The sequence below is a fragment of the Puntigrus tetrazona genome, chromosome 25 (genome assembly GCF_018831695.1).
Source record: "Puntigrus tetrazona isolate hp1 chromosome 25, ASM1883169v1, whole genome shotgun sequence".
NCBI classification, from domain to species: Eukaryota; Metazoa; Chordata; class Actinopteri; order Cypriniformes; family Cyprinidae; genus Puntigrus; species Puntigrus tetrazona.
Window position 1 is genome coordinate 14902606 of NC_056723.1, and position 12657 is coordinate 14915262.

At 37.8% G+C, this 12657-nt stretch overlaps 1 protein-coding gene across 1 annotated transcript; it reads left to right on the forward strand.

Annotated features, from left to right (window-relative positions):
• Positions 1–4458: 4458 nt before the first annotated feature.
• LOC122331326 (pleckstrin homology-like domain family A member 2) lies at positions 4459–5698 on the forward strand. Its single transcript, XM_043228880.1, has 2 exons — positions 4459–5052; positions 5367–5698. Exon 1 carries the CDS (start codon positions 4501–4503, stop codon positions 5023–5025), a length of 525 nt encoding a protein of 174 aa, XP_043084815.1. The 5' UTR covers positions 4459–4500; the 3' UTR covers positions 5026–5052; positions 5367–5698.
• Positions 5699–12657: the final 6959 nt, after the last annotated feature.

Below are 12657 nucleotides of genomic sequence, written 5' to 3' on the forward strand. Positions count from 1 at the left end.
GTGTAGGGTGTAGCAGGGTTTATCTGATTCATGCTGAAGTCTTTAAGCATTCTTGAAGTGTGTTAACGCTTGGCTGCAAATGAAGACATTTTCTTTTTTCGCTCTGCATTACGATAAATTACGTTTTTATTGAACTGGTTTTCTGAAATCGATGCCATGCATAGATGCAAATTCGAAAATGGTAATAGTGTAGTGTATTACAGATTCAGATTAACAATTGAAGCAATTTTGGTTTTCCCAGGTAAAAGTGAAGAGACTGTAATCAAATGTAATCAAATTACAGTTTTAAAGCAATTAGTCATTTGTAGTGGACTACTTTTTTACTTAACTTACCTAAATCTGCTAGTGACGAGAGTCTTTGTTGAGTCATTGAATCACTAAACCTTTCACCGGAAAGATTTGTCTTTTGAGCGTGCCATTCACAACCTCAACAAGTTTTCAAAAGTTCTGTAATAGTGCTCAATGACACAAATGTATTCTTTATTAAGCAGATATGCTACTCAGCATAACAAAAACAAAAAAATATATCATTAAACGAATAAAAAAAATGTTATTACATAATTTGAATAGTGAGCTGAGCTATAATAAAGAGATTGCCTGCTCTCGTTTAGTCCACTGTAGATTCTTGTCCAAGATCAAGATGCCTCATTTACTCGAGTTCATTCATAAACGATGAATTTGTTGAAATAAAGGGCGTATTCGTTCAGTAGGTTCAACCAATACTTCTTCACAATGTACAAAAAAATCGTCAGCTGTGGTTGCCAGAATAATTTAGTAGAAAATGCAAAAAAAACTGTAAATTTTACAGTATAAAACCGTAATTTACAAACAAGAAAATGTGTATGTTAACCAGCAAAATCAACAACGCAAATGCTGTTGCTATCTGTTTTGTACCTTTAACACACTGACAACCGACATGCAAGTGGTAAAAGAGAAACAGTGAAGAATCAAAGCCCAACACAAACAGTTTACGATTATCGTTTATTCAGGCATTTTTCTGTATTTTTACGATGGCCCAGCGACTTGTTTCTGGAGTCGTGCATGGAGTTAGGTTTATATTAAGAGCTATCCGGCTTTGTTATGGCACTTGGCTTCTTGACTCGCGTGTGTCAGCACTTCTCATCCCTGTGCATTGTTTCACAATAGTTTCTCATGCCTCCCTTGGACGTTTATGCCATTTGTTCTTTTTCCCACGATACGGCTGCACTTGCTCTGGCTTCGTCAGACCTGGCTTATCTGAACAATGCTTCAAATAACTACGGGACTCAACGCTGTATGTTCTGCCCGAGAGGGCTACGCACGTTTATGAGCGAGAGGAAAGAGCTGAAGCTTTTTTGTGAGAGATCAAGCCTGGAGATCAAGATGCCAAAAATAGTTGCCCCAAACAATTGGAGAGGAGAGCTCTTGACAGAGATAGGGCTTTGACAGGCGAGGAATCCTGCTTGAGAAGCGTCAGGTAACAGCTGCAGTGTTGTTGTGGCACTGTGGCGCTCAGGCCTTTCTTTCACAAATAACACCGTCTCAGAACTGGGTTCAACCTAATCGGCCTGGCGAGAAATTTCAAATAGGTTCTTTTAACGGAAAAATGACGCGTCAGATGGTTACATCGTAATAAATATCATTTTACTCTGATATAAAGTCCATTTCATTAAAGTAATTATTTTCATTTTAAAAGTTTTAGTCTCATTTGCCAAAATATTTAATTGGAATTTTCTTGAAGTGATGTTTTGCTCATACAGAAAATTCAAAAAACATTTTAAATAATCTATTTTGGATTTATTTATTTTTTTAGCGTTGCTTTTTATTATTTATATATCTATACTCTGTTAAATGAAACTTTTACATTTTACTTCAGTTATAATTTTTATTTAAAATTAGATTTTTATGATTTTTATTTTAATTATTATTAACTTATTTCATTAATCTTTATTTCAATCAGTGGATACAGTTTTAATAGTATGGTGGTGTTATGCTGTACTGGACCTAAAAATAAATTATATTGTATAAATTATGCTATATAAATATATTATAAAAATAAAAATATTGTAATATGTTTGTATATATGAATAGTGTAATATTTAATATTTTATATATATATATATATATATATATATATATAAAATTTATATTTTTAAAATATTTTATATACATTTGCGACTATCCTCTGTATTGAGTCCAGATTTCGATTCGGTTAGTTTCAACACGAGAGAAAAATCTACATTCAACACTCAGTTTGAACAAATAAAATCTTTTCTTGATCAAAACATCCATAACAGAAATATAAATGAATTGTGTTGGATTAACATGATTCATTTTTATCATTTCAAAAACCTGCTATGTCCATATTTTCAGTGTAGGCGTGTAAAAAATACACATTTTTACATACTTAACATGATGTGCTTTTTCATGAATCGCTTCTACGTCCATGAAGATTTTAATCGAAGGAAATGAATATTCCCTAACTAATGTCTAAAATGCCATATTACCGTATTAAACTAGATTCTTTTCTCCCATGCAGTGACACAGTTATGCAACATTTGATCTATTAAACTCAAGAAGCTTTTGTGAAGTGAAGGTGGAGGCTGATTACGGTATGAATCACATCGTTGTAGTTATTCATAAACAGGGCAGCCGTGAACCGGGCTTGAACAGACACGATTAGTTCTGTATAAAGTCCAAATAATTCTACAAGGCCGCAAAACAAAAATCCCTCCCACGTTCGATTGGAAATCACCCGAAAAATCCAGCTTACAAAGCAGTCTAAACTTCCTTTCTCAGATCCCACCGATGTCCCAAAACCTTGATACGACTTCCTACTGATAATGAGCTCACTGCCCGGGAATCAAAATACGCCCACCTTCGCCCAAATAGAGACAAAACGCTTTCCCCGCATCCGAAATGATCGATCGCGCTATAGGCTGAGATGGGATCAGAAGTGACCTCCGGCCGGAGCTAGAATGAGGTGGCAAAATCCCAACACTCCTTGTTTGGAAGGACTCCTCCCTCGGGAATCAACGGGACCGACGTGAGTCATCCGGCAGACATGCCTCGTTTCTTTATGACGACACACACACACACACACACACACTGGCTGTAACCATAATACAGCCCACTGACGGGGAGTGGAAATGAAAGGAAAGGGTAGGATGGTTCCTCAAAGGATCTTTGATAGGATTGGGCTGGATTGTGGAACTGCTGCTTTAAAGAGCAAAAAAGAAGCGACTTTATGCAGTCATACTTTACATTACTTCATTAATAAGTTACTCAAGCCTTTGTTTGAGGAATAGTTGTAAAAGCTCATAATGCATCACACCCATAAATCCTCTCCATACACATGTAAGCTCATATTATACATCTTTATAACCATCGGGATGTGAAGCAATGCTTGCTTTACACCCACATGCTGTACAGGAGACAGTAATAAAACAAAATTTAAATATTCTGACTTACTTAGAGAATGTGAGTCATTATTGAAATCAGGTCATGATATATCTATCTATCTATCTATCTATCTATCTATCTATCTATCTATTTTAGATATGAATATTTATATTACAGAAAATCTGTTTTCTTGTTTTTGACTTATCACAGTTGTGCAAATCTATTTCACGGTCTTTAATGAGAAAAAAATGCTTTTTGCGCTTTCTTTACTTTTATATCAGTTTCGTCGTGCGCTTTCCTTAAATAGTTGGTTATTAATTTAAAATTAATATAGCAATTGAAATGTTTTCAAAAGATAGGTTGCGGTTGTGTCACAGCACCGTCTGTGATATCTGAAAGAAAAGGAGTTTGAGAAGTCCCTTGTATGCTAAGCGACTTTGTAAATGCATTTATTATTTTAATTAAAATAATAATTCAGAGGTAATTGATAATTTTTCTAGATTTTTATGTCATGGTTGTGCGCTAAGTGTTGTGTGTGTATATATATATATATATATATATATATATATATATATATATATATATATATATATATATATATATATATGCATGTGTGTGTTACAATGCTAATTAAATATGTTATTTTATTATTTTAATTAAAATTATAATAATAATATTATAAAATGAATGCATTATTTTTTTAAACATATGTACAATTATATTACTAAATTATATTGCATTTACTAATATAACAGCAATTCTATTACATTAATAAATAATTAAAATAAATAATAATGAAATAACTATTGATTATATTTTAAAAATCGCCTACAAATGACCGTAAGCTACGTTATTATTCTATTCTATTCTTTACTGTAGAACGCTGAAGTTTTTGTGATCGATTCGGATTCTTCGTAAATCCTTCCGACCGCATGAGAATCTGAGTTCGGGCATGTTTCGAGCCGTAGAGTTTTCTCCGGGTCGCGGCCGCCCACGCGCCTCCGTTCACGCTCGGGCAACAGTTGTCGTGACGTCACGAGGGACGGGCGCACGCGCTCCTTAAATCCGGGGCCGGTCTCCGCCGCATCTCACTCGCGTCTGCCTGGATTTTACGCACGCATGAAGAAGCACAGCGTCGGTCGGCGGCTTCAGCGGAGATTATACGCAGCTCTGGGCCATTCGTACTCCTGTCTCCTCGTCCGCGACCCGAGCGTTGCCAAAAGCGCCACGGCAATGACGGGCTACGAGATCTCCCACGTCCTGAAGGAAGGAGAGCTGGAGAAGAGGAGCGACAGCCTCCTCCAGTTCTGGAAGAGGAAGACCTGCGTCCTCACCACGGACAGCCTGAACATCTACACGGACAGCCAGAAGAAGAACAAGAGCAAAGAGCTCAAGCTGCAGGCCATCAAGAAGGTGGACTGCGTGGAGCGCACCGGGAAGTTCGTGTACTTCACGATCGTGACCACGGACAATAAGGAGATTGACTTCAGGTGCCCGGGAGAGGAGAACTGCTGGAACGCCGTGATTACGATGGCTCTGATCGACTTTCAGAACAGAAAAGCCATTCAGGACTTCAAAACGCGGCAGGAATCGGAGAACACGTCTTTGGGGCAGCAGGAGAGATGCAAGGCGAGAGCGCCTTGAGATGTTCCCCGAACCGAGCCTGACAAGGTGAGAATGAACCAGCTGCTTCTGCACTCTTAAAAATAAAGGTTCTTCCATTGGCGTCGAAGAACATTCACCAGGTGGAACCTTTTCATTCCGCGAAAGGTTCTTTAGATGTTCTTCACGCAATTCTTTTCAAGTTCTAATTCCAAAATTCCTTTCGGAACCTTTATTTTTAAGAGCCTATCGCCGAAATATGGATATCTGTTGAACAAAGGAGCTTTGTTTGGTGTATCTGGTAGGATTTAGACCTACATCCAAGCTAGCAAAGGAAAACCTGAATGACTGAATTCTCCTTTTTTTTTTTTTGATTCGTTTAGAGATACAGCGAACCGAATCTTGAAGCTCGGACCAAAGCGAAGCGCGTCGGCATGTCCGAAAGGAGCCCGTGTGCTCGAGTCGGACTGTCACTGAGCCGGTCCGAGAAGGTCTTGGGGAACAAACCTGCGACGATTTCAACCCTGAAAAACACTCAATGTGACTGAATCCTTGAATCACTTTCTCAAGCGCCTCCACAAGGCTGCGGACGTGTACATGTAAAATGCACTTATTTATTTTTTACGAAAGGAACGCTGCAGACAGCCCCTGCCGATGTTGTATTAAGTTATTTCACGATGTATGTATTTATTTAAATAAATTTGCATAAAACCGAGTTTCTGCCTGGGCTTCATTTACGCGTGACGGCTTTTGATTTGATTCATTTCCTGACGCGACGGCTCCCTCGCGCGCTTCTCTCAAACAAGCCATTTCAAAATCCATTTGTATTTACATAAACGTTTTAATGGCTTTAATCGTCTTAGTGACCGTCTCAAACGTAGTTTATACAGTAATTAACGAATGCTGTTGTACATTCCCGTGTCGTAATTTTGCGACATTTACGACAGCATAACTAAAGCCGATGTAGAATTCCAGAAGTTTCGCTTGTTGCCTTTGCCGTGATGATGTTTCGCGGTGTAGTTGCAACACCCTCGCTTATTTGTGAAAGGAAACCAGCCGTTTTTTTAAGGGAGTGGAAAGTCCCTCGTAGTGGAAGTGACTCGTTCATTCAGAAATGAGGCGTCATTGTGCGTCAGATGAAAACTCAATGGACCTGTTGTGCGGCGTGGCGTCGCGAGCCACACCCGCCCGCGGCGTTCATCACACGCGAACGAGCCCTTAAAAAGTAACGCAAGCGCTGGACGATGCCCCCTTCGGGTCCTTTTGATGCTTTATTGCGGCCGTAAGCTTCGCGTCCGCCCTTATGGACAGGTGTGGGAGCAGATAAGATCATAAAATGCGTGAACTACACCCGAACTACAATAAACGCCGCCGTCTTATCAAGCCCAGATCCCATAAATCACGTGATCACAGGAAACCGCTCAATAATGTCATTTGTCCCAACAGCATTAAAACTCATTTCCCTATATCCAATTGATGTTTCTCATTAGATGTAAGTGGTCATTACACCGCCTTTGGTTGTATGTTACGTGGTTTTTAGTGACGGTGGAGTAAAGTGAGAAAGGCCGAGCTCTCGGTGGAGTTAGGCAGCTTTACAGATCACGGAGGCTGGGCTTTGAAGTCGTCCCCAGCTGCTCTACGGATCAAAGAGACACTCTGATCTAAGGAGCAGCGTCCAGTCAAGAAATACGTCTGGCTAATTTGCCCCTCGGCTCCGGGCTCAGGTTCACTGTGTGTTTTCTCGCGGGGCCTGGAGGTCTGGATGCGTGCGGATGTATGGATGGAGACATTTATAACCCCGGGACCATAAACCCGGCATATGTCATCGCTATTTAAGGTCCTCTATCGTCTTATTGAGTTTTATTGTTATGACTCATTTTGAAAAAGTGGATGGGAACAGTATAAGACGGTTATGGCACTGATACTTCTAAAAACACATGAGATTATATATATATATATATATATATATATATATATATATATATATATATATATATATATATATATATATATATATAACAGCTATATACAGCTTGGCTTTGAGCTTACTTTTTTGCTTTTACTAAGGGACACATTTTAATTAAAATGTTTTATGAGATATAAAAAATACAGCTAGACGCGTTTTCTTTTCCATAAGCATTTAATTTAACAATTTTAGGTCAATTACGATTTTTAGTTAAATGCATTTCTGAAAATAATATTTTAGGCGCACATTATACAATAATAATAAGCATTGTGCTGGTCATGGCATTGAGTTCTGACATAGTTTAATTTAAAAACACTTAGGGTTTGAATAAAATTACATTATTATTAATAATACAAATCATTATTGTCATTATTTGTATTATCATCAGCATTATTTATTAAGTGTGTTTAATAAAAAATACCAATCATGTAGAATTGTTTCACATTGATTTAAAAATATATAATAAAGACAATTTTATTAAACACGTTTATTTTACTTTATTTAATTAGCACAATATATGTGTGTGTGTGTGTGTGTGTGTGTGTGTGTGTGAAGAGTTCATTAACACATTTTTATCTAATTTTGAAACCATTCTCAAAAAATGGAATGATGAAAATAACGCGATTAAAACAAAAATGTAAAAATGTACATGTAAAATGTAATAAAATGTAAAAAATGTGGTTTTTGCAAATAAACACACACACATATATATATATATATATAAATGAGTTTATTTGCCAAAACGTGTGTGTGTATGACATTGCACAAATAATTCATGCCACTATTATGCAGATACACAATGGTCCGTGTCTCAAGCAAACACTTTTGAGCGTGGAGCTTCCCAGTCACGCAGGTGAGACCGCAGAGAGCTGTATACTTAGGGTTGGGTTTACAGCGGATATGTATCTTTCATCCATATCTAAAAGATAAGCTGCGCCCTCCAGTCACTTGTTTGATCTTCAAACTGACATACCCTTCTGAATCATTACTGCAGTCCCAAGTCATCGTTTAGTGCTCAATCATGTGACTGCTCGCTGACTCTTGACAAAACTTTACCTCCTTTTAGTTTAGACCAAACCGATTTTTTTCCATTGAAATCAATCATAGACGCTCACTAGAAAGTTTTAACAGAAGCGCATCCCTTTATTTTTATTAAATTATGGCATAGTTACTCGGTTATTGTTACGGCTGTCCTCAAAGTACGGCTCGATTCATTCATCAGCTAGATTAAAATAAATACGTCTTTCTAATTTAGGATCCTCCCTGTGTGCTACTGTCGGTATTTACCATGTTTGATCATTTTTTGGTCTTTCAGACCTATATGGTAAAAGTATTTTGAGGGGAAGTCTTCACTTGAGTCATACCTTTCATTCTTTACCTGTGACCGAACGAGTTAAAGACAGCCAATCAGAGACCGGGTGAAAGAATGTGACTCCTAGAGTGGCATTGAAACGTCTGCCTTCTATTGTAGAAGTGAAATGTTTATGTATAGAGGTATTGTGTCCTTTTTAGTTGTAATGCGCCCTGTCCGTTTTTTGCAGCAACGCTTCAATTCGTTGTGGGTATTCAAGTCTGTGCATAAATAACCTGAATGTTTGGCTTCAGGCATTTGAAACATTTAAAGCCACACTCAGATGCCGCCTAATAATTAAGATTGACTGACAAAGACTTCACAAGTATCTTCCTGTGAGATCAAATATCAGTGAAATTGTTTTTTATGCAGCTTTTAAGTGTGTTTATTAAAAAATACATATTTTGGCCACACATTACTATCTAAATAATTTTGTGTGTAAAATAAATAAATAAAACATTGGGACAACTAAAATTTTTTTTAAAGAATTTTATTAGGAATATTTAATTTATTTTTTAGGTTGTTGTTTTTTATTTAATTTAATTTAATTTCTTATTAATTTTTATGATTTTTTATTAAATGATTTAATTGTATATATCGCGTTAGCTTATTTAATAAAAAAGTGGAGACTTTTTTACTGTGATAAAAATTTCTGTGAAGCATTATAGTTAGTATATTTAGGAAAATTAGGACACATATTTAATAAGTATTTAATAAAAGGCATTTAGTAAAATATCGAGGACACAAATGTCAAATCCATTTCAAATCAACTTTAATGTCTTATTGTTATTGTAATAATTATTATTGTATCGTATAATAAAAAACAACAATTTGGCATAATGTATTATTTACATGTAAATATTAAGAACACAAATTCTCACTTTATTTACTGGTATATACTGTAGCCACATCCTAAATATCATTGTAAATGTTGACCACACTTTAATATTATTTTTTCAGAATTTGTATATATATATTCTTTTTTGTGAATTTCAAACCATGTGCATATAGCTTAAGTGTCCAAACATATTGAGTGACTCTGTCCTGTTCCACAAAATGTGGTAATTTTTAATAACATCTGTTATAAAACTACAGCATAAACGTATCATATTCTGCAGCTGTCTAAAAGCTAGAGAGAGCGAGAACGAGAATGAAAAAGTAAAACTAAATCTCTCAGAGGTAAAATTACATACATTTGCACTTTTACAGCCCAGCTCAAGTTGTTTGAGTAATGCATTATGACTCTGGGTGGAAAGTCCCTGGCACAAGCTTTTTTCAATATGTTCGACCTCTCGTTACTCAGCAGTTCTGTATTCTGGTTTTCGTGAATTAAGTAATGCAAACCTTGAACGGGCGTCTTTGGGTGTTACCCAGTCACAGAAAACCCCCCGATCAATTTCATGGGACATAAAAAGTCAGATAATGATTTTGATCAGTGATGACTAGTCTCGATCCTCCAGAGAAAATGCAATGATAGGTCGGTTGTGCACAGATTTTGGTGATGTATTATTACCTGGGGCAGCAATTGTCTATTTCGCAGATGAACGCACATGTGCTCACACCCACACGCAATTATAAAGGAAGCCACTACCTCATTTCCTCTTCTGACACTTTGTCCTGTTCTGTGGTCGGGAATGTCATGCACCTGTGCTAGGAGCAGCTGTGCCTTTTCTTATGAATTCATGATTTATGTTGCCACTGTTTAACTTGGGCTCGGTTGGGCTGTAAGAGTGAAAGCGTAGGAGGCATTTGCACATTAGGGGTCCGGCCGCAGAGGATGTGCTCCATTGTATCCGAGATACAATAGCCTGTCTATTTATCTCTATTCTTTGGCGGGACGAACGTGAATGAAAATGAATGAAGGTCTGGGCAGGTTGTTAAATCGAAATGCCTGTAAAGCAATACATATGACCTCAACAGCTATCAAATACGGTTCAGATGGAATTTTGGGATTATACGATGTCTCCTTTCCATGTGAAGCTCCCCGAAGAGACTGTAATGGGATGTTTGGCGCAGTTCTGTTGCTACAATCACTGTAGACTGCAGACGATGAAATTCCTCCTATGGGAGATTTTTCAAGAACAGACTGTTATTTGATATAAGAGTCTGCATGGGAAACACAAATGGTACCCTTCCCATGGTAAGTAGTAAAATCAAACCCGGAAAAATTAAGCTGTTTATAAGTTCATATTCCACTCATATTCAATGGAATCCAGGACATACACCAACACAACTAGAAGACCATTTCTGGTGAACCTTAAAGGAACACTCCACTTTTTTTTGAAATAGGCACATTCTCTAACTCCCCAGAGTCAAAAAAGTTGAGTTTTACCAGTTTTGAATCCACTCAGCCGATCTCCGGGTCTGGCGATAAAGATTTTAGCATAGATTAGCACAGACCAGTGGAAAATTAAAAGTTTCTAGGCTGATATAACCAGGAACTATACTCTCATTCCACACTAATAATCAAGGAAGTTTGCTGCCGTACCATGGCCTCAGCAGGTGCAGAGTTATCACAGAGAGCCTGTGGAAAATAGTCCCCAGCTTGCAAGACAAGCTCCTTTGCAAGCAAGAGGGTTTGACTGTTTTCAGGCAGTGCGTGATATCACTTAGTACACGTTGTCTTCATCTGTGCAACCTGAGTATTTTGATTTTCAACCCAGGTGTAGTGCAAGCACATAAATCATGAGCTTTGGCTTTATATTGCATGTCATCTACTCATACAGCACGAGTCAGTACCTTACAGAAATTGAACAGAAATTAATCAGTGTATACTATATGACCTTACTCTGCAGAGCTCTTACCAGCTGGCCTAAATTACATTTAACCCCATCTGATTTTTGTCACCAGTGCAAACTCGAACCAGTCACAGTCAGGATGGGAGATGGACACTAACAAGGATGCTATAGACAGCAGCCTCTATCTATTGCACCACCATTACACTCACCCCCATCTGGGTCATGGCACCAATGAAACCGGTTCTAGTCAAACCATTTAAAACCAGCCGGTGAAGTGGACGCTAAAAAAAATATTCTTGAGGCGAAGGGAGTGATGTTTTACCTGCATAGCTCTTACCTGCTAGACTCAGTTACACTCATCTGGGTCACGGCACCAATGCAGCCTGCTCCACTCAAACTAGGGACAAGGAGGGCACTAACAAGGATGCAAAACATGGCTGTATCATAAGACGCTAGTGTATCTCTTGAGTTTCTTCATAGCACTTACTAGCTGACCTCTATTGAATTTACATTAAGAGTAACATTCAGGCGCACTTTTTATCCTCATATATGTTGATAGCCAGTGCCAGTTCTAGATGAGTGTACACCATCTGGAGTTTACATTAGTTATTTCACCTTTGATATGCAAGACATCTACTTGCTGGCACGTTGACTCAAGCCGATCAAGTCAAATCTTCAGCCTCATTCAAAGACAGTGTTAATGAGCCAAGAGAAGCTCTGAGAGGATCCAGGAGAGGGTTGGGGATCAACTTCAACAGGCTGGGCAATGTCAGGGTCAGTCTTGCCTTTCTTACACCTCTCTGCTGCCATCCGCTCATGTCTCAGGTCTTGGAAAAAGCATAAGATTGTATTACAAACACACACAAGCTCAGTCCACCATCCCTGCCCCCAGCACATACATTTTTGTACATACTACACCCCCCACAGCTGTGCCTGAGGAGGCAGGGTCTTGTTTATCGTACCCAATGCAGCTGTCCATGACGACAACTGCAAGCGGAGGATTAAACAGAAGACGAGATGTAACAAAAAAGGAGGAAATGTGACGGAAACAAGACGAAGTGGTGAAAACTAGTTCCTTTATTCTTGCTTGATTAATTCGACAACTTTACCATGTATTCGATTTCAAAAGAGGTAAAAGTTTTTTCCCCCTATTAGCCAGAGGATCAGAAAGTACCATGTTTTTCAAAGTACATCCATGCTATGTGTCTGTGTGCAGCCAGAGCCAACAAAAGACAGTCTGAGGTGGTGTACAGAAAGCCAGAGGTTACAATTTCCATTTGTGTCGGTAGCAAGTTGTTAATTTAACCTGTGTGCAACGTTGGGATGTCACATAAAACATTTGTGAATAAGCACCGTTTCCATCCAAAGAGAACAAAACAATAACTTCCTGATAAACTGACATTAAATATCACAAATAAAAGTGGAAGAAGCCACTGAATATAATAATTTTGGTGACACTTTAGAATGGGTAAAGGCCAGTTCACACCAAGCACAATAATTATAAAGATATAGTTCTAAGAATTTAAAATAATTTTTAATATTAATGAATAGTAGAGTCCACACCACAAAAATAACTATGAAAGCACAAAGAAACAATATTGTTGGAAGCATTTTCAGAA

What these genes read in the sequence shown, in the direction of transcription:
- LOC122331326 (XM_043228880.1), top strand. Translation starts at nt 4,501, where the DNA reads ATGAAGAAGCACAGCGTCGGTCGGCGGCTTCAGCGGAGATTATACGCA.